Genomic DNA, 21,861 nt, shown 5'->3' on the forward strand with positions numbered 1-21,861 from the left:
ATTTGGCAGTGGTGGAGGGGTGTGAGAAGTGTGTTCACGACAATCTTTTCTTCAGAGCTGAGGGGTAACTAAGCAAGACTGCTGAGATCAGTGAGTCTCAGGTGCAGAGAGTAGAAAGATATTGTTTTGGCCAGAGGATTTCCTATGGAGCTGGCCTCAGCAGGTTCCTGCTGCTAAGGGGAAATCCTGCTGAAACCCTCTGATCAGATCTGATAAAGCAGGCTTATCTCAGTCCAATTTTCACTTCCAGAGTAAAGTCTAAAAGGTCTGTCCCAGAAAACATTGTAAGACTAGAATGTAATCTGTGGTTCCCCTGTAACCTGAGACAAGTGATGACATGGCTTGTGTTTAATTGGCATTGCACCACACAGATCCATGCTCACACGTGTGCTTTCTCCAGAGTACCACTTACACATTCCTGCATCCTGATGATTTCAGAATCACACACACAAAACACGTGAATGTGTGCTTCTCTTCTATGGGCTTTAAGTATTTGGCACTGTGACTGTCAGCCAGTCTAAGAACATGGCTGCAGAGTAAGCCCTGCAACTCTTACTGTGTGAAGTCTGTTTCTGTGATTTGGGGAGAAGCTTGCTTCTTGCTTTCCTGTAACGAAACACAACTGAAGAATTTCAGCAAGGCACATGCCAAATGACTTACTAATAAAAGTGTTAAGCCCTCTCTGGTTTAAAAATGCTGTGGTGGTTGGATAAGACAGCAGAACATTTCCTGCTTCTTGATACCGCAGGCAGACTTGCAATGCAAAGCCAGCAGCTGGGAGAGCAGTTTGTTCCTCAGCTGAACACTTGTCTGTAGGGAGCAGTTTTGTGTGGTGCTCTAGGGACAGGCTGGTAACCAAGGACCCATTGCAAAAAATATTATCTAGGCCTTCCAAAAAGATGAATTCCTAAGCCCCGAAGAGGGGAGAGCTCAGGGATGTATGAGCTCTGAGGGGATTGTTTCAGCTGTGAAAGTGTTCCATGGATGAAACTAAAGCAGGCCTGTACATCAGCTGATCTGACTGGAAAGGAATAAAAAGCCACTCCATTGCTGAAACTCTATTCCCTTTTCTCTTAGTACTGTATTTCATTAAAAAGTGCTGCTGCACAGTGAACCAAGCTCTAGAACTCCTATTTTCTGTTTGTTAACACATGATGAATATGTCTGAATCCAAAATCCAGCCATGCAGCATTTTGCACTGCCTCCATGTCCTGTTAAGTGTGCTAAGTACATATTACATGGAGGTGATGGAAGCTGATATTTCTGTAGGTGTCTCCACAAGAAACCAGGCCTGAACAGAGGAATTAGACAAATAATTATATGTGACTTAGGATAACAAAAGAATTTGCCATGTAATGTGTGGGAACACAAGCTCGTGTGGATGCCTTCAGCTTCCAGTCCTTGCTCTCTCGTCTGGCAGCCCCCATCTCCCTTTTTGCCCTGCCCTAAGGCACTAGCTTCTCTTTCAGCTATGAGAGGTGTAAGCAGTCCTCTAGGGGACTTGAACTGACTTCCAAGTCCTCAATCTGCTGTGGATTTATTTCTGAATGCGGAGATGAACAGTACTGCACCCTATTATAATGACACTGCTCTGCTGTATCTGAATGTTCAATAGCTTAACTAAAACTGTCCTTAAAGGGGGAAAAAAAAATAGTGGTAGAGAAAGTCGTCAACAGCTTCTTATTCATTCTCCTCTTCTTGGGGGGATGTCCAGGCAGAGTCCTGCAGCTACATCCAGTTACATAGTGATTCTAGTGTCCTTCAGGAGGTTCTTTTTTAATGATGAAATATTCCTCCCACTGCTTAATAATATCTTCCAGCAATTAGTAGGCTTCTGAGATCCTATTTCATCTCAAGAAACAGAACTGCTCCATAAAGCACAACGGTTGTGTTACTGTGCCTGGTCTGACTGATGAATCCTCATATACGACTTGAAGTTATTTCTGTTTATATTAGCATAATTGGGTTCAGTTTAACTCTTATCCTAGGTACAAAGCTGCTTACCTAATTGGAAATTCAGGTCATACACTCAGAATTAAGCTAATAGAAACTTACAGCAAAGGAGGGTTTCTCTGTTATTCCATGAACCTTAGTGCTGTACTAACAACATGAGTGACTTTCATAAGGATTATAACTGAGTGTATTATGATTTAAATCTTCTATGAATTTCACAGCATTGGCTGAAGGTAGCATGAATGCTAAATAGGATTACTTCTCCTTTCACAGATAAACAATTAAAGTATAAACCACATCCAAACAGACAACTCTAATACCATTACTAATGATAAGCCAGTTTATTTCTCTGTTTACAAATCCTTCTCTACAGAAATAGAAATGAAAACCTATTTTTTAAGACTCCATGCTGCAAGGATGTGTCAATAACTGACCTCCTGTTAGCTTCACTCAGTGCAGCAGTACAAGAATTATCCTACTCCACTGAGAATCTACAATCATCATCTTAATATAAATATTTTAAAAGGAGAACAATGAATAAGCTTTGCAACAGAAAATACTTCATAAGTACGGTCTTCTTTGACAACAAAAGATGTGCATGGAGAAACTGACTATACACAGAAGTGAAAACCTCACCTTGTGCACTAGGTGATACCTGAGGTGACACATGGAACACAAAACGTCAATATATTACTCTGATGCAGTGTAGCCTCCCACAGTTTGTTTCATTGGACTGCTCAGGTAATATATTTACACTGCACACATAAGAAAAAGGGGCTTCAGGACGTGATAGACAAATTCTAGATTTCTTAGATACTTACATGCCAGCAGCTCACACAAGCTGCTGCCAGGACAGCGTTGTGTATTCCCAAACAATCCTTCATTGCAGGGCAACAGGTCTGCAAAATGAAAAAGCCTTCTGCAGAGAACAACTCAGCCTCAAACACATGCTGTGCTCTCATGCAGATAAAATGCAGTTCTGTGGGCGAAGTGCTTTTTGGATCCCAGCAGTGAGGTCTTGAGGAGTGGGACTCTCTGCAGTGCAGCTTACTGGGATTCCTGCTGCTTCCATGGCTTCAGCAGTTGTTGGACCGATAGCAGCAAACTGCAATGATAATGTTTAAGGTGGAATTAGTGTAAGCAGGCATGGGATCAGCTCTTATTAGTTACTTTCTAGGCTAACACTGTCAGAAATCAGTTTGTGTGTCTGAGCTCACTGAGTTGTACCATTTTGCACTGGACACCTTCAGTACTTTAAGTCTGCTGGGCTGCTCAGAAAGTACTTAGGAAAGATTTCTCCCACCATTAGAAACTTTTAAAGCTTTACCTTCCCTGTACTAAAATCAGCCTTTTTCCCCACTAGACCTCAATTGGAAGACCAGTAGCTGCCAGCACCAGCTCAGTGAATTTGAATTCAAAGAATGAGTTGCAAATCTTAATTTCTTTGCCATCACAGGGGAATTATGATTTCTTATGTAAACAGAAGATCCAGAAATCTTCTACATGGCATTTTTATTCCTCTTTATGTTGCAATGAAAAGCATGGTTATATATTCATAATTATGAATGATGTTAGAACCTCCATTATTTGTTGCTCAAATCAGGACTGCAGAACTTTGTAGTGGATACTGCCTAATGTGTTTTGTTCAGAGAAAGAAGCAGAAAGAGCCTGACATTCCCCCCAAGAAAATGAAGGTTTGGAAAGGGTATAACAGCTTTCCTCTCCCTTGGTCTCCCAACTAGGCTTACTCCCTATTGCATCTCACCATTTTAAAAGAGCAGGTACCTTTATGTGGTTGGCAGAATCACCAGAAAGCTTCTGAATGTGCTGGAGGCAAAACTTGACACCAGATGGACTGAAGAATACAATGCTGGCTGGAATTCCCTGTGTGAAAGTAAGCAGAGGTTGGCAGAGGTTTCTTAGTTCCAGCAGCACATCAGTTCTTTCACAGCAAGCCCTTTAAATGTCTCTATATGGACACAAAGTGTTTTTTTTTTTTTAAATGAGAAACAGATGCTAAGCCAACAGAGGGCTCTCTGTGGTGTAATCTGCCAAACCTCCACAATGCTGAAATTCAGGTGTGGCTTTAACCAAATACTTTGTCACATACCCACTTGGTGATAAATGTACTGCAATTTTTCTCATTTCTCTCCATAGCAAGAAAACTCAGCAAGTTATTTCACTAAATCCATTCCCACCTAGGTCAGTTCTGGCCATATTCAGTTTCCCAGTTCATGTGGTTTTACCCTAAGTTCTGCCCACCCAGAGATGCTGTGACGAAGATGAGGCGATGCCTTACAGCTGCAGATCACAGAGAGGGTTTTCTCTCCCACAGTAAGGCCTTAAGGGAGCCAAAAGAAAATTCTGCAAGATCTGGACCCAAAGTGCATTCCTTCTTTATCATGATTTTCTGTTTGAGCAGAAAAATACCCTGCGTGAGATATATCCAAAGCACATCTGCTGTTGTGTTACTGTGCATGATTTGGAAGCTGGCCTGAGCCCCTGGAAAGCAGAATGATGGTTTAGCACAGCGCTGCTCAATGTCTCACAGTGTGCTGAAATGCTTGTTTTTTTGTATCAGCTCTCCATGCACAAAATAGATAACCCCAATATCATCAGCTAGGGACAACTAGAAAACCCATGAGAAACAGATTTAATAGCTTCACACTGAAACCAGCAAATCTAATTGTGGCAAGTAGGGAATTCCTCAAAAAGAACTCAGAATGTGGATGTACCCTGCCTGGAAGCAGCCAAGGCCAGGCTGGATGGGCTGTGAGCAACCTGGGCTACAGGGAGGTGTCCCTGTGTATAGCAGGGGTTGGAATTACATGATCTTAAAGGTCTTTTCCAGCCCAAGCCATTCTATGATTCCATGAAAATGCCTACGTACCATGCCAGAGCCTTTTAGGGCCTCCTGAAAATTAGCTTTAAAATCAAGATATAATTTAACAAGACATTAATGACAGAGGTGCAATATGCTCAGGCAAGCCAAGCTATCCCAAGAAGGAAAAGCTACATTTTGAACACAGTTAAACACAGATACAGTGGAAAATTCAGAAAGTCAACCTGGACAAAATAAAAACAATTACTGCTAGCTTCAAATCTTTTGCTATGCACTGCTCCTTGCTTAATAATAGCAGATACATTTGCTAGATTTTTTTGCCTTTGTGTACCTCAATACATATGTCACTTGGAATTCAAATCACTTAAAATTAGATTTATATTCATAAATTGGATAATCAGAGGAGGAACACTGAGACTGCGCAGGACAAAAAACTACTGGATTCTGATTCATAAGATACAGCAAAGTTGTCCAGAGACATTACAGTGACACCAATAATTAAAAAATAGAGCTGTTTAATAAATAACCTCTGGAAGGGAAGGGAAAGATGTATTTTGTTAGGTTACGTCACAGACCTTCAAAATTCTGAAATTCCAATTTGACCCAATACCTGCTGTGAGAAATAGCTGCTCAGTGACTGCTGGAGATGCTCGTGTTGGGCAGTCTGGTACACAGTCAGGCTCTCCAGCGGTATGCCTGCAATCACAAGAGGCATTCAGAACCAAACAGGATTTCATTGATTTCTATTATTTCAGGAAAACGTTCTTATTGTACCACTTGCACTTTAAAAGGACTATTTCAGGTTTAAAAGATACACGAAAAAGGACATGAGGGATTCATACATCTTTCTATGCGTATTATACAAGATCTAATAGAACTTTTATAACTGGAGGACCTTGAAGCACATTAGGACACTGTCATGTCTCACAGCATGTCTGTGATTACGTTCTCTTCCTTCTCAAGGATGACAAGAAAGGTGCTCGAGCTGCACCACACCAAGTCCTGGAGCTCTGAGCAGCATCCCAACCTCAAAGATTGCCCAAGGAGGCTGTGGATACCCCATCCCTGCAGGCATTCAAGGCCAGGCTGGATGTGGCTCTGGGCAGCCTGGTCTGCTGGTTGGTGACCCTGCACATAGCAGGGGGTTGGAACCAGGTGATCATTGTGGTCCTTTTCAACCCAGGCCATTCTATGATTCTGTGAAAGGCTGCACTCCCATCCTCCAATCGACATCACAGAAAATTCCATTCTCATTCAAATTTGGTTCAAAACAGGTACAAATTGTCTCCTAACAGACTGAGTACAATGAGGCTCTAAGGGAAGTTCAACCTTTTTCTTTAAGTGCTGTAGGAAGTACTTCTCTTTTCAGGGCTCCACAAGGAAAAAGAAGAGATGATGAATGAGGTTTCTCTCCTGTAAATACACAAACAAAAACTTGTCATTAACTTCTTTTTTAATAAAGATGCATTTAATCCACTAGAAAGGTATCAAATGCTGAACGCTGCTGCGAGTGCTGCGTGTTCTCCCCCAACACAGCCCTAAGGTAACTGAAAGCATTCACAAGGCAACTGCATCCCCAATTCAGAGGTAGAGCTACTTAGCATGTAAATTAAAATATATTCCATAACTAATACGAATGCATCGACTAAAAAGATCTCATGAAAGATAAACTGCATTTCTATTCCCCGTGCTGTTCTACAAAGAAAAACAAGGACTGTGCAAGTTATCTCTTCCTTCTCAGAAACACAATCTTCCTAATTTTTATATTTAAAACTTCAGGCCCACTCTGTACACAACAGCTCTCTCTAAGGGAAAGAACTTTCAGGCAGACAGAGAAGAGGATACAAATACTCTGCTGGAAGCTTCAGGCTATCTACATTTGTGTTTTCTTGCTTGCCCAAGGAAAAATGGTTCCAATTCCAGGGCTGGGAGACTGGAAGTGGGTGTCCACACATCCTCATAGTCTTTCAAAAGGAACTGGCTTCCAACCTCAATGGCTGTTACACTGCCTGCATCTGGGAAGAAGGACCTTTCTGGTTTGTGACCTCAGCTTTTAAGCAGTATTAAAGGCAACAAATGCCATTATCTGTTCTTAGACAACAGCTTTTTGCAGCTACTGCCACTAGTAAAGTCAGATGCTCATACGGTGACTGCTTTGAGTGTATTAACTTAGAGTTGTTTAATGCTCATTATATTAAGATATTTAATGTAAAGGCTGTTCTGATGAGAAATGGATGAAACTGAAAATATACTTCAATGTAAACTGAAGCCCATATTATCAGTAATCCTTCATCACTAAATACAGCCAGAAGGTCAGATGTTTTTGGACAGGAACTTAAGAGCAGACTTCTTGTGCAGTTTGCCTTTTCTACAAATAAGGGAAATAACAGAGAAAATGTTAAGATGAAAAGAAGAAAAGCAACGAGAAGAACAGCAAAGACAAAATGGGAAGACCTTACTTGGAGTCAACACTTATTAGCAATTGGCACAAATATTACATTGCAATAAATCTAGAATTACTTGCCTTATAAAGAGACTCAATGTGGCTGCTTAATTAGGAGTAAATTCCTTTATTTTTAATTCCACTTAAGGTGGTATTAAAGCACGTGAGTAACAAAAGGATTATCACTGCTGCAGATTTTATTCTGACAACAAATTCTAATGATAGAAAAATTTAGAGCTGTTCCTTTCATTTACCTATCATGTTAAAATAAATAATAATAAAAAAAAAGACAGAGGTTCTTACAAACCACTTGATAAAGGGTGAGAGCATCAACAGGCAGCCTCCAATAAATCACCCAGTATGATTACATCTATCAACAAGCAGCCTCCAATGATTGAAATGTGCTGGATGGTTATTAAAACTGAAGGGTATTCAAAGGCAGTCATTCTCACAAGGATAATGGCAGTGCTACAGCTCTGTGTTAATTTAAATAGCCTGCTGGTGTTCTGGTATGAAACTGCCCTCGGTGTAACATATTCTATGGAGAAGGCTGTAAAACATCAATTTTCTTCCCCACTGGTGGCTATAAGAAGCTGCTGCTTCTTCCAAACCACTCTCTTTGGGTACAGAAAAACAGAATCCTCTGAAACCACGTGTTGGTGCTGAGGAAAGGAGTTCCTCTCATCCACTCTGAATTGCTGATGGTGACACATCCCCAGCACCAGCTGCTCTGCCAGGACATCCCATGCTCACTGACCATCTGCACGCTCACAAACAGAACCACCTCCACGTTACGACCAAGCAGCAATTTCAAATCATTACAGCTCTGATCATTAATTAAGAAAAAACCCAACACCATTTGCCTGCTGGGTCTAAGATATCAGGTGAATTAATATCCTGGATAGGAATTTCAAAACGTTGTTTATGGCCTTTTAGAGCTATTCTGGTATTCCCAGAATCTGAATCCAGAGATACAAGATGACACAGACCACATATACTGCCCTGTTTCAGCATACACTCGACTGTATATACAAGAAATAAGGTACATGAGCTTAATGTAAGTAGAAGATTTCAGTTACTTACTTGAGCAAATATATTCAGCTAATTTTTCAGCATTTCCACTCTTTTCTCCTTGTGGAGAAAGGCCAATTTCTTCCACTATAAGCAAAGACGATAAGAAAACTCCACTGAATTCAAGAAGAACAACTCAGAGCCACAGAAACATGAGCTGAAATAGGAATCCAACTTGATCCACCTTAAACTGCAGCTTACCAAGAGAAGCTGTAGCCTTTCCTACCACGTATGTTGGTTTGGTATTCCACTGTTGTTTAAGAGATTTTGACCATGCTGTAAAACATGAAATTAAGTTTAAGCACGTGGCAACAAAATATGAATGCTAAATGAGTATTTGGACTTGTGTGCAGATCTACGGATACAGCAAATGCCAACACCTAATACAGCAGGACACATTTCAGCAAACCTGGATTTACAGAATGAATTTTTAATGTATTTTTCATCGTGTAAATAGCAGCCAAAAACATGTGTTCAAAAGCTTGATTTGAGTAAATAGTTCTCAGCTGCTTTTGTTAAATAGTGTTCTTAATGCACGCTTCACCTTATGTCACATCGTATGCAGCTTACATTCATTTCTACTTTGGCATTAATTTAGAAGTTTAAATGGCAGCAAAGCTTCTAGGGAAGAAGAGTACACTGCAAAGATCTCAACACACAAAGTGGGGAATTTCAAATAGAACATTACAACCAGCAGGGTTAGAATTGGAGGCTCAAAGAACAAAGAAAATCTGAGATCACTGATAAGGGGGAAAAATCTATTGGTGCTCACTTCAGTACTCTATAAAGAAACTCACATGGGAGAAGAGCAGATCTGACTGTATGTTAAATACACATATGTTAAATAAGTTCTCAGCTCTGAAGAGCTCAAGAGTGGTGAGGTGCTGGAACAGCTGCCCAGAGAGGCTGTGGATGCCCCGTCCATCCCTGGAGGTGTTCAAGGCCAGGTTGGATGGGGCCCTGGGCAGCCTGGGCTGGTATGAAATGGGAGGTTGGTGGCCCTGCATGTGGCAGGGGGTTGGAGCTTGATGATGTTTGAGGTCCCTTCCAATCCAAGCTATTCTGTGATTCTATTCTATGATTCTTAGCATCAGCAAATGTAACCACAACTGACTGCGGAAAGAAACCCACGCTGATTAGTAATTGATGCCAAGAGCTTTTTGCTTTCATTTCTAAGAGCAGCATAAAGCACAGAAAAGTCAGACCCCTGGAAGCTCCATTCAGCATGAGACCTTTATGATGTCGAAAAGGTAGAATATATATATATATATATTTAAAGGCATTCTCCAAACACTGCTGATGGGTGAAATAAAAAAAACAAACTTCAGAAAACAGCAAAAGAGAAAAAACATGGAATATGAATGGGCACTTACCTTCATTTTTACCGTTCTCTTTTAAGCATATCTTGATGGCTTCTAATGCTCTTGGACTGGTGAAAACGAGGCCTCCGTAACACTCTGGATGAGAAAGCTGCTTGGAAACAGGAAATGTAGGAAGCACATTAAGAGTAGAGCAAATATGTTAAAAAATAAGTCAATCAATTGCTTATAACCTTGTGAACAACAAAACAGCACCAACAGATAACAGAAACGGGCAATTATTTACTACTATCAGCAACCAGCAACATAGAGGAATGTATAACAACTACTGGATATTTTCCTGTGTGATATTAATGCTGAAACTCTGCAGGAATAGGGAAGGTTTCCTGTCACTGCCATGAGCTGAGGGGTGGATGAATGACATATGTGATACTCCACACTCACATAGGAAAAAACAACTGCCATTTCAAGCAGTAACACAGAGGGTTGCTTGCTGCTTGTCCCCTACCTGATCAGAAAACAGATAAGACCACAAACATGCTCTAAAAGACCAATTAAAAAAAACCCCACGAGTGTTCCCAGGTCACTTGTAAACACTGTGATACACTGCAAGACCTACTAAAGAGAAATGCTGCTGGAGTTGGGCACTCAAGGTAGGCTCCCTCACAAAAGCTTTCCAGCACAGGAGAACTAAATAAACAGCTGAAGAAAGAATGGGAACAGCCATTATACAGTTTGACCCTAGGAGATGAGGTACACAACTTTGGTGCAAAAGAAGGGTGAACTTCAGGTGAGCTTTAGTTGGTACAAGCCCTCCTTTTTTTTTTGCTACAATGCCTGTGACTACTGCTTGTAAGCTTTATCATCCTATGTAACCACCCTGTGTCTTTAGGGATACAGACAGTGTCCTTCTCACTGTGTATAACATCACAGGACAGACTTCTGCTTGTGGGAAAACAACACAGAAAAGGGCAGCAGTATTATTAACTCAGTATAAGACACTGCACCTTGGCAATCATGGCCCAAACTCTGCTGAAAATAAGGCAACTGGTATCCCTCCAAACTTACCTTTTCAAACAAGTCTTCAAGAGATACAAATTCAAATGACAAAACTGGAATCAAAGTTGCTTCAAATCCATACAATCCTAATTCCTATGGAAAAAAAAAAAAATCACAATTCTTGAAATACACTTCCAGCAGTTCTTGTTTCAAAGAAATGACGAGGTCAGTGCAAGTATATTTTTCCTAAGCTAAAATACACAGGCATCTTACTCATTAGTGAATCTGGATAGGTTCACCTATCTTGCTGAACAGAACGATACTGTTATTTAATAGCAAAATGACACAACCATTTACTTTTTCAAGTTTACTCACCTTAACATATGGATCTGGTCCCGACTCTTTGTCTTTGGGGTCCTTCAGTAACAGAACCTTCATCGTTTATCAAATAATTGCAGAAGAGCTCTGAAATACAATAAAAGAATTTATCTAAATTAGATCTAGAAGCCTTTTTTGCTCAGCAGTGCCTTTAATAGCTCAGCCCGAGCTGGAGCAGGGCTCCTGTGCAATGAGTAAGCAGCTAACGCATGTTCTCTGGGAAAGAATACTCACCCTGATAAGAGCAGCAAATAACATGCTGGCTTCAGATAATGCTGCTTAAGGGAGAAGCTACAAGGAAAGTCATCAAGGAGAACGCTGCAGAAGAAGGAACAACCCCTACAAGGCAGTCATGTTCAGCAATATAACATGTAACATGCTTCTGGCTGTAACAGCTTTATCCCATTCTGCTCTACCTGTCCTGGGCCAGGCTCACATCTGTTGCCCATGCACAGAAGGGAAGGAGGTTCTCCATTCCTTAAATGCTGACCAGTGTTGAGTTCAATGACTGATTCCAACACTTGGGGAAATACAGCAAGCAACAAAGCAAACAAATAGCTGTACACAAACAGAAATCTCTAATTGCACGCTAACCCTAATTACTCACGTGTTCCTTTCTATATTTACACACCAGCTTTAAAAAGAACAAAAACGAGTACTCAAATGTATGCAATACCATTGGTTTGTTTGCACCAAATGCACTGAAATCCTCAAAGCCTCATTGAAGACTAACTGCAGGACGAGGGGAAATGGTTTTAAGTTGAGGGAGGGGAGATTTAGGTTGGATGTCAGGGGGAAATTCTTTACAGAAAGAGTGGTGAGGTGCTGGAACAGCTGCCCAGAGAGGCTGTGGATGCTCCATCCCTGGAGGTGTTCAAGGCCAGGTTGGCTGGGGCCCTGGGCAGTCTGGTCTGGCATTAGGTGGGAAGGTTGGTGGCCCTGCATGTGGCAGGGGGGTTGGAGATTCATGATCCTTGAGGTCCCTTCCAACCTTGGCCATTCTGTGATTCTGTGAAGACCAAAAGACTGTTTGGGCAAATGTTTGTCATCACAACATTTTTAAACATTTTTCTCCAAAGAGAAAAGGCAGCAGGCCCAGGCACTAGCTGGGGTGTTACTGAGCAACACCTATGGCTGTCCAACACAAACACCTTACCAACAGCAGCTTGCCCAACGAGCATTTCTACTGAATCATTAATAGAAAGCACACAAGACATGTGGCAGCTTCGGTAACTGGTGGTGTATTTTGAAGTACTAGCACTATGGGAACATATTTTACATGCAAAAACTCCTGAAGAACCAGAAGATGTTTCCATATAGAACAACGAACGGACTGAGCCAAGTCCAGCAGTGCTCAGTTTACATCTGCAAACAAGAAGGTGGTACGAATAACCTGAATTAAGTTTTACACTGCCAAGTTTATAGGATGATGTTGGCCTCCCACTTTTGGCTCACTAAACAAGCACATTGTTTGCATGCGTGCCAATAACTGCTCTGTGATGATTGCTCTTCAGCTGCTAAGAGAATACCATTTCGAACCATTAGGCTTGCAAACAGCTAGTAAGAGGACCACGGATTTTCTGACTTGAAACATACACACACAGAGGTGAAGAAAAACTTGTATGAGCCATTCTGGGGTTTGGGAAGCATCTAATTAGCTCTGATAACAAACCCTGGGAGCAAGCAGAGCTCCCAAGGCATTCATTTGTGGCCAAAGGTATGAGCAGTTCGGTGCTGTTTCTCTTAGCCCACATTACCTAAGTCAGGAGAGGGGGTAATTTTGGGTCACGTTGTGCATTCAGGGAAATATTAATGCTTACAGATGTAACTGAAATGCTTCCCATTCATAGCATTAAACAGTGAAATTCACCATCGCTGTGCCTTCAATTAAAACAGAAAGCTGATTACAGTGTGTATTTCCAGTTCCCCACTCCCTTCCATTGGAAAAGTTGTTCCCAAACTAATTGCAAACTACTTCTATGAAGGAGGATGGCTTCCAGAAAGAAAGAAATGGGTCCTTCTGTTTCTGCTTCTAAGTGACCACTGAAAGCTGCAAAATACATCAAACTTTAACATAACTCCAGCCCCTCTTTTATTGCAAGAAAGTACATGGGTCACACAGCAAGGATTGACTGCCAAGAGTAACAGGAATGTCATAAACTGAAATGGAGATGAATTACAAGACACTACCGACATATGCTAAAAAATATTAAAGAAAAACAACTCTGAAAAACCCTGGGCTGGGATTTTTGATGCTATCTATTTCTTACTATTTCTTTCTTGCTATCTATTTCCTAGCAAATGGCTGGGTTTAATAACCAGAGAAGGAAAGAAAGATTACTTGTGAGGCTGCCATGACTTCTGTTTCAAAAGCCTACCAAACTCCCAGATAACATTATATATACACCATTAAACGCAAGCAATTTTTCTAAATAATAACTCCTATTATACAGGTGTCTACCTCCCAAAATCCAACTGTAAAACTAGTTCCCTGACTTGGCAATCCTGTGGGCCTGCAGGACTCAGACCTTCACAGAATCATTCAGGCTGGAAATGACCTCTCAGATCCCCCAGCCCAATTCCAGCCGCCCCTCCATCCCACTGTGCCCATTCCCCCAGTGACACATTCCCATGTTTCCCAAACACCCCCAGGGATGGTGACCCCCACTCCCAGGGCAGCCTGTGCCAGTGCCCAACCACTCATTTAGAGCAGAAATTGTTCCCAACCCCCAACCTGAATGTCTCCTAGCACAACTTAAGGCCATCAGCTCTCATCCTATTGCCACGTGGGAGCAGAGGCCAATCCCTACAACATACTGCAGCTATATATGGCACAGATCCCCACAGAGGGGGTTTTACTGCTTCACTGAAGAGATCTGTCAATGCATCTTGCTCCAATCTCTCCCTGAGCATCAACGTTTATATTTCAGCAGTGCTCCCAGAGCAAATACAGCTCTCGACTTCCAGCAGCCCTAACCCAACCCAACCAACCCCACCTGACCAAATCCAATCCAACCGACACAATCTGACCCAACCCAACCAGGCCAACCCAACCAACCCAACTTGACCCAACCTAAGCAACCCAGCCCAACCTGACAAACCCAATTTGGCCCAACCAACCCGACTTAACTCAACCCAACCAACCCAACCAGCCCAACCCAACCTGACAAACCCAACCAACTCAACTCAACCCAACCTAACCAGCCCAACCCAACCAACCCAACATGACCCAACCCAACCAGCCCAACTCAACCAGCCCAATACAACCTGACCCAATCCAACCCAACCAACCCAACATGACCCAACCCAACCTGACAAACCCAACTCGACCCAACCTAACCAGCCCAGCCCAACCCAACATGACCCAACCCAACCCAACCAACCCAACTCGACCCAACCTAACTAGCCCAGCCCAACCTGACAAACTCAACCAGCCCATCCCAACCTGACCCAATCCAACTCCACCACCCAACCTGACCCAACCCGACCAACCCAACTCGACCCAACCCGACCAACCCAACCTGACCCAACTCGACCCAACCCAACCTGACCCAACCCGACCAACCCAACTCGACCCAACCCAACCTGACCCAATCCAACCCAACCAACCAAACATGACCCAACCTGACCTGACCCAACCCAACCAACCCAACTCGACCCAACCTAACCAGCCCAACCCATCCTGACCCAATCCAACCAACCTTAAGTGACCCAATCTAACCAACCCAACTCAACACAACCGAACCTAAGCAGCCCAACCCAACCTAACCAGCTCAACCAACCTCAACTGACCCAACCCAACCCACCCAACCCCACACCCGACCCCCAATGGCAGGCAGCCCCCACCCACATGGCACACATGCACACACGCATGCACACACACAGCTGACATCCCCCCCCCGTGCCCGCACCGCAGCTTGGCTCAGTCCTCTCCTAGCGACTTCATTAGCACTCACTCAGCGACACGCAGGGCCTTACACGGAACAGACCGCGCACGTTCAAACATCAACGTAACCCGCAGTTCCATGCAGCCTGCAGGAGCGGACAGGAGCCCCACCCGCCCCGCACGGCTCCCCATTGCGGTGCCCCCCCCCCCCGCTCACCTGCCCCGCGCCGCTCCCGGCCCGGCTCCGCCCCTCCCTCCGCGCGTCCTTCCGCCTCCGCCGCGCATGCGCACAGCGGCAGCATGGCCACGCCGGCTAAGCGCAGAGCGCGGCCTGCAGCTCCGGAGCGGGACTCGGAATCGGATTCGGATTCGGAGCCGGAATCGGGCGACTCGGAGTCCGAGGAGGACGAGCGGGTCGATGAGGTGAGCGTTGGGTTCCGTTTGGATGTTAGGAGAAATGTCCCTGCAAAAGACGGGGTGGGGGAGCAAACCTTCGAGTTTCCCATAGCCTGGCTCTGTTTTACTGCAGATAACCATGCTTAACTTTCTGCATTCTGCTTTTTTGTAGGAAGTGAATGTTGAATTCGAGGCACATTCGATATCAGACAACGACTACAATGGGATAAAGAAGCTGCTGCAGCAGGTGCTGTGCTCTCCCTTAGCAGGGCTGATGCTTCGGTTCGCTAATAGAGCCATCAGCTCACACTCTGCACAGCACCAGGTCTAAAACGTCTGTAATCCCTGCTTTTTATTTTCCAGTTGTTTCTAAAAGCTCCCGTTAACACTGCCGAGTTGACTGATATCTTAATACAGCAGAATCACGTTGGAAGTATAATCAAGGTGAGACAGAATTTTGGAAATGAAGTATTTGAAATGCAGTCGTCTGCTTCTGGAAGCAAATCGCAGAGTCTTGGGGGTTGGAAGGGACCTGCAGAGATCATCGAGTCCAACCCCCTGCCGAAGCAGGTTCCCTACACCAGGTCACACAGTGAGGTGTCCAGGCAGGTCTTGAATATCTCCAGAGAATCTTGTCCTCAATGTTGTTTATAACTTGCTTGTTTCCTTGTTTTGGGAATATAATTCTCTTGTTGGACCTGATGTTTCCATGCCAGATTTAAACCAAACAGTGAAGTTGGTTTATTGTTTTGGTTGCTTTCTTGTCATGTGTGAATCCTCTTCAGTTTTCTTCTTGAACTTTGGACCGATAGAACAATTATGATGAAAAGACCATAGAGGAGTTTCTGTGTTACTCTCAGTAAGAAGCAGTGCCATATAATTTCCCTGCAATCTCAGGAAATAGATGTAGATGAAAAATACTCCATGTGCAATTTATAGAGTCATAGAATCACAGAATGGCCTGCATTGCAAAGGACCACAGTGCTCATCCAGTTCCAACCCCCTGCTACCTGCAGGGTCACCAACCACCAGACCAGGCTGCCCAGAGCCACATCCAGCCTGGCCTTGAATGCCTGCAGGGATGGGGCATCCACAGCCTCCAATTTCCTCTTGTGGTTTCCTCAGTACTCTGCAGAGTTCTGTGGGCTGAGGAAGGACCCTGAAATGAGTCCTGAATTTTTCTGCCCAATGTAAATGTGATTCTGAGGTAATAAGTGCCAGAGGAGGGCCACAAAGATGATCAGGGGACTGGAGCACCTCCCCTATGAGGACAGGCTGAGGGAGCTGGGCTTGTTCAGCCTGGAGAAAAGAAGGCTGTGGGGTGAATCATTGCAGCATTTCAGTACCTAAAGGGAGCCTACAAACAGGAGGGGAATCAACTCTTTGAAAGGGTTGATAACTGCAGGATGAGGGAAATGGTTTGAAGTTGAGGGAGGGGAGATTTAGGTTGGACGTCAGGGGGAAATTCTTTACAGAGAGAGCGGTGAGGTGCTGGAACAGCTGCCCAGAGAGGCTGTGGATGCCCCATACCTGGAGGTGTTCAAGGCCAGGTTGGATGGGGCCCTGGGCAGCCTGGTCTAGCATTAGGTGGGATGGTTGGTGGCCCTGCATGTGGCAGGGGGATTGGAGATTCATGATGTTCCTTCCAACCCTGGCCATTCTGTGATTCTGTGATAGCCTCTATTCTTTGGCCAAGTGTTTTCTGTGGGGGTTGCTGTGCTTGTGTTTACACTCTATTAAAGTGCTACATTTTTAGACTTTGCAGGTATGTCTCCCTGCAATAAAAACTGAAGAAAATTGATTTTGCATAAGATAGTGCTATCCTTTGTACCAAGATGCTGCTTACTAAATGTAACATTCAAATGTTAATGCCATTCAAAAGATAGTGCTGTAGAAGGTACATGACCTGACTCTGTATACAGCTGGCTCTGCATACATCAAGCCATTCAATGTTGTGGCAGTCTCATAACCATAAACAGGATTTGTAGGTTGTGTGTTGGCACAGGTTGCCTACATAGTTGTCATCTGAAGAGCATCTTCTGAAAAAAACAACAAAAAAAACAAAAAAAAAACCCACAACATATTTTGGTGCAAGGAGTGGAAATGGATTGTCAGTGTGAATTATTTCTCTTTCTTTCATCAAACAGCAAGCAGAAGTCCTAGAAGACAGCAGTGATGATGACGATGTTGATGATGATGAAGTCTTTGGTTTTATAAGCTTCTTAAACTTAACGGAAAGGAAGGTTGGTATTCCTGATTAACTTCTAGGCAGATGTAAGTGTGGCTGTGTTCTGCTTTTCTGCCTGGAACAGCATGCTGAGATAGTTGGGTCAGGATTCTGAATTCTGCCATGGAGGATTATGGTCTTAGAAGTTCTGCATCACTTAGTTTTCTTTTGGATCTAGTCCTGCATAACTTGCTGAAGGTCAGAGAATTGAAATAGAGAATTAAGACTGGTCTGACAAGTATTTCCAGGGCAGCTGAGCTGACAGCCTCTTACATTTCTGCACTTCCATCTTGTGCAGCTTTTGAATTTTGCTGTTAAATGTCCTGGTGTCACAGCTGCATTCCTGTCAGTTAAGAACTTTGGTTTGCTCTCAGCTTTGGGGCTGGTAAATATCAGAGGAATCGTACAGTGTTTTAGGGACCACGTAAGGAAATTGTCTGCAGGACTGTTGGATGCTCCCTCGAAGTTCACTTTGAAGGTTTTCTTGTGTAAATAATTGTGGTGCAATGTAAAAGAAGTATACCTTTTGATTCTAGGGTACGCAGTGTGCTGAACAAATCAAAGAGCTGATTCTGAGTCGGTGTGAGAAGAGCTGTGAGCAGTGTGTAGTTGAACAGCTGGATAAGCTCCTGAAAGATGATACTAAGCCTGTGGGTCTGCTTCTGAGTGAAAGATTCATTAATGTGCCGCCACAGATTGCTTTGCCCATGCACCAGCAGCTCCAGTAAGTGGTTTTCATTGTGTTTTATTGATGTTTTATTTTGTGTTTAACATGAAGTTGAATAGTACTCTTTGCTTCATGTCTTTTCAGAATTCTTATATAGCACTGCGTTAAGAGAACTGATACTCTAAGACATAAAAACAAAACGATGATTTTCATCTATAAAGTCTGTGGTTTCTTTAATTTTTTTAAATACCCTTGGGCTTTCTATACTAACTGTACTCTTACAAATATGTGCTGTAATACTGTCTTAGCTGGTTTTCTCTAAAGAAGTAGCTATATTATAGTTCAACTTTGTATTACAGTCTATTTTCATTTTCACCTAGGAAAAGTTAAAAATTTTTTTAAAAAGCAAGCTTATGTTAAGCAACTGGGATATTTCTGCTTATATGTTCATGTCTGGCTCAGGAATGGAAAATTTGGCTTGAGGGATGGGCTTTTAAGGTGGGTTGAGTTCTGGCCCATGAAAACCATATGCAGTGTTCTGGTAAGTTCCAGATAAATAAGTGAAGTAGGCCAGGGGCTGGCTGATCTCTTCTGAATTCATGGATTTACATCATAGATGGGATGGCAGTAAGTAAATGGATTGATTATACAATATATATGGTGTTATACTAGTTTAGTGCCACACTGGAAACCAGGAGATTGTGTTGGTTACAGAGCTGCAGTGATTGGATGGAGATAACTTCTTTCCCCTCAAGTGCTTCAAGGCCTGACTTTGACGTTTAGTGCTAGGAGTGCAGCTGTCACAATTCAAATTCAGGTCTCAACCTCTTCGTCTTAATGTTTTTGGAGCATTGCAATGGCAACTCATTTAACAGAAGAGTGGGCAAGTGTATCTTCTGTCTGTTCAGTAATAGCTTCGTGTGGAAGTGATAATGTGATTTATTTACAGGAGAGCTGCACTTCTACAGATTTTTTTGTTTGCCTTGAGCAAGATTCTGGAGAAGAAAGTTGGCAGAGGAAAAGGCATCCTTATTTTTTACTGCTTAAAAGTGCAAGTAGTGTGTTTTAAGTTTATGTTTTAGATCACCAGAAAACAAATAGGGTGTAGTACAAATGTGTCTACTAAACTAATATGTTATGAGATTTACACTTGCTGAGGCTTTTAATTGTGTATTTGGACACATGATTAAATGGAACATGTAAACATTTATTTATCTTCAGGAAAGAGCTAAAGGAGGCACAAAGAACAAACAAACCATGTGGAAAGTGTCACTATTACCTTCTTATCAGCAAGACCTTTACAGAAGCCACAAAGAATTCTAAGAAGAAGGAAGGGAGAAATCGGCAAAAGGAGGAATTAATGTTTGCAAATGCAGAAGAGGAGTTCTTTTATGAGGTAACATACATGATTCTATTACTTTAAGATGTTTGTTTTCATTGCAACACTCTCAAAAAGGTGTTTCACTTAAATCTCAAGAGGTATTTTTGCAAAGATAGCTGCATAACTTTTTAATTAAATCCATCTTATAAGCAAGGTTTTTTTTATATTGAACACAACTCCTTTCCTGAACCATTGAGAGGTAGATGGTAGTGATTTTTGTGGTTGGAAAAGATCTTTAAGATCAAGTCCACCTATTAGCTGGACTTGAATTAAGGCTACCAAGTCCACCACTAAACTGTATCCTTAAAAGCCATATCTACACAGCTCTTAAACAGCTTCAAGGATGGCATCTCCACCATCTTCATGGGCAGCCTGTTCCAGTGAAAGATTTTAGATGAAGTGAGTGTCTGAACTTAATAATGTATACATCCTAAATAAATTAGTGTTGAAGTCTATGTCCTCCCCAGTCACACATGATGTTAATTAGATTGCCATAAAATGGTATTAAGTGTGGCGAGGTAGACAGTGAGAGCCAATTCAAGCAGAGAGATGCTATTGTGCTTCAACCCAGTGGGCAGCTCAGTGTCTCAAAGCTGTTTGCTCACTTTCCTCAGTGCAATGGGAAAGAGTTGGCAGCACCTCCTTGCTGGGAGGTTAGTATGAGAACCTGAAAAGCTCTAAACTCAGCATAAGCACTGCTCAGCATCAAATAAACCATCAGTGTGTTATCAGTGTTACTGTCATCCAAAACACAGAACCATACCAAGTAGTAGGAACGAAATTGACTCTCGTCCAGCCAAAGCAGGGCAGGTGCCTTTTTGAACTTGTCAACTGGCTGTGCTTCATTCTGGTCCTTAAAATTTTATTGAGGCAGCTGAAGAGAAGTTCTGTTACAACAGACTTGGAGCTATTTGAAAGTTTAGGGCCTCCATTGCTCAAATTGTGTGTTCTTGAGCAAAGCCACTCAACTAATTTGATGGTTTTTCCAAAATTCAATTTGCAGACTGGAGATGCTGCTAGTAAATAGCAAGCCTACAGAGAGACAGGAACTTAACTGTCTCCACAAAGGGAAGATGTTATTTTCTATAGTTAAGAGTTCAGCTCATATTTTTTTAAAACTGGTTCATGTGAGAACTAGAAACATTTCTTAAACAAATTTTTCCTGTCCATCAAACATTTTTGTCTAATAAAAATTGACTGTTCTATCTGTATGTGGTGGATGTCAGTGAAAAGATGAATAATAAACATTACAGGCTCCAGCTTAGTGTTGAAGAAGCATCCAGAGGTTTGCTCTTATTCCAGGGTGAAACTTGTAACACTACTGACTAACACCACTGGGCACAGAAACTTCTAAAGCATTTCTTAATGCAATAACACAAAATGAGGTGCTGTTTCAAAACGAGTCAGAGGGGCACTGGTTTTTCTTTTTTGGTTTTTATTCTGATGCCATTAATCTGCAACAGTGGCAATCATTTTAGTATTTCATGTGAATTTTACAAATTGGATGAAAAGCAAATAGTTTAAGGAATGTAATAGTTGGTTGTTTTAATAGTAGGCTGTTTTGGTGGGCCTCTGGTATGGAAGAAAATTTTGCCAAGGAGGCTGTGGATGCCCCATCCCTGCAGGCATTCAAGGCCAGGCTGGATGTGGCTCTGGGCAGCCTGGGCTGCTGGTTGGTGACCTGCACATAGCAGGGGGTTGGAACTGGATGGGCATTGTGGTCCTCTACAACCCGGGCCGTTCTGTGAAAATAACTTTCTTCCTAATAAGTTTCCATTGTATTTTGTTTAGATTATGTATAATCTTTATGCTAATCAAAATGCTTAATCTTCATGCATTTATTTCTGTTGCTTAGAATGCTCTTCTGAAGTTCAGCTACTCTGTGCAAGAGGAAAGTGACAGCTGTTTGGGTGGCAGATGGTCCTTTGATGATGTACCAATGAAACCTTGGCGGACTGTCATGGTAGTTCCAGCTGATGGAATGAATGTAATTATGGATAAACTCAAAGACTATCTCTCATTATGAACTTTCCCTTAAACGGTTTTTTTCTAAAGCAGACGTGCAGTGCTATATATTTTCAGAAGACTATCGTGGAGTTAATGGTTTTGTACTGCTCAGAGCTTCCTCTGTACACTTAAAAGACAAGTAGATGACTCAACTAAAAATATCTATCAAATGACTGTTTTAATATATTGTATCTTGGCATACTTTGGTATCATCGTTAAGCAGTCAATAAAAATCCAGTGTTACAAGAAAACTTGAAGAATCACTCCATATGTTTTTAACTGCATTTAAATC

At 42.5% G+C, this 21,861-nt stretch overlaps 2 protein-coding genes across 6 annotated transcripts; one reads left to right on the forward strand and one right to left on the reverse strand.

Moving 5' to 3' along the window:
* Positions 1-2,251: 2,251 nt before the first annotated feature.
* On the reverse strand, positions 2,252-15,168 carry UROS (uroporphyrinogen III synthase). 5 transcript variants are annotated; one of them, XM_090145646.1, is made up of 11 exons: positions 14,984-15,092; positions 11,240-11,296; positions 11,003-11,092; positions 10,697-10,780; positions 9,683-9,779; positions 8,511-8,585; positions 8,322-8,396; positions 6,125-6,208; positions 5,406-5,491; positions 3,739-3,837; positions 2,252-3,058 (listed from the first exon to the last, which is right to left on the reverse strand). In XM_090145646.1, the coding sequence occupies exons 3-11, from the start codon at positions 11,063-11,065 to the stop codon at positions 2,912-2,914; spliced, it is 810 nt and encodes a 269-aa protein (XP_090001772.1). In that variant the 5' UTR covers positions 11,066-11,092; positions 11,240-11,296; positions 14,984-15,092; the 3' UTR covers positions 2,252-2,911. The 5 variants fall into 5 exon arrangements, with proteins under 5 accessions (XP_090001772.1, XP_031453181.1, XP_090001771.1 ...); XM_031597321.2 differs by lacking the exon at positions 11,240-11,296; XM_090145645.1 differs by lacking the exon at positions 11,240-11,296 and having other exon boundaries at positions 14,962-15,092.
* On the forward strand, positions 15,155-21,820 carry BCCIP (BRCA2 and CDKN1A interacting protein). The gene is made up of 7 exons (XM_031597318.2): positions 15,155-15,314; positions 15,460-15,534; positions 15,651-15,731; positions 17,435-17,530; positions 18,051-18,238; positions 19,403-19,577; positions 21,418-21,820. The coding sequence occupies exons 1-7, from the start codon at positions 15,192-15,194 to the stop codon at positions 21,586-21,588; spliced, it is 909 nt and encodes a 302-aa protein (XP_031453178.1). The 5' UTR covers positions 15,155-15,191; the 3' UTR covers positions 21,589-21,820.
* Positions 21,821-21,861: the final 41 nt, after the last annotated feature.

Source organism: Phasianus colchicus, chromosome 8 (assembly GCF_987193195.1).
Source record: "Phasianus colchicus chromosome 8, bPhaCol1.hap1.1, whole genome shotgun sequence".
In the NCBI taxonomy this organism is placed as follows: domain Eukaryota; kingdom Metazoa; phylum Chordata; class Aves; order Galliformes; family Phasianidae; genus Phasianus; species Phasianus colchicus.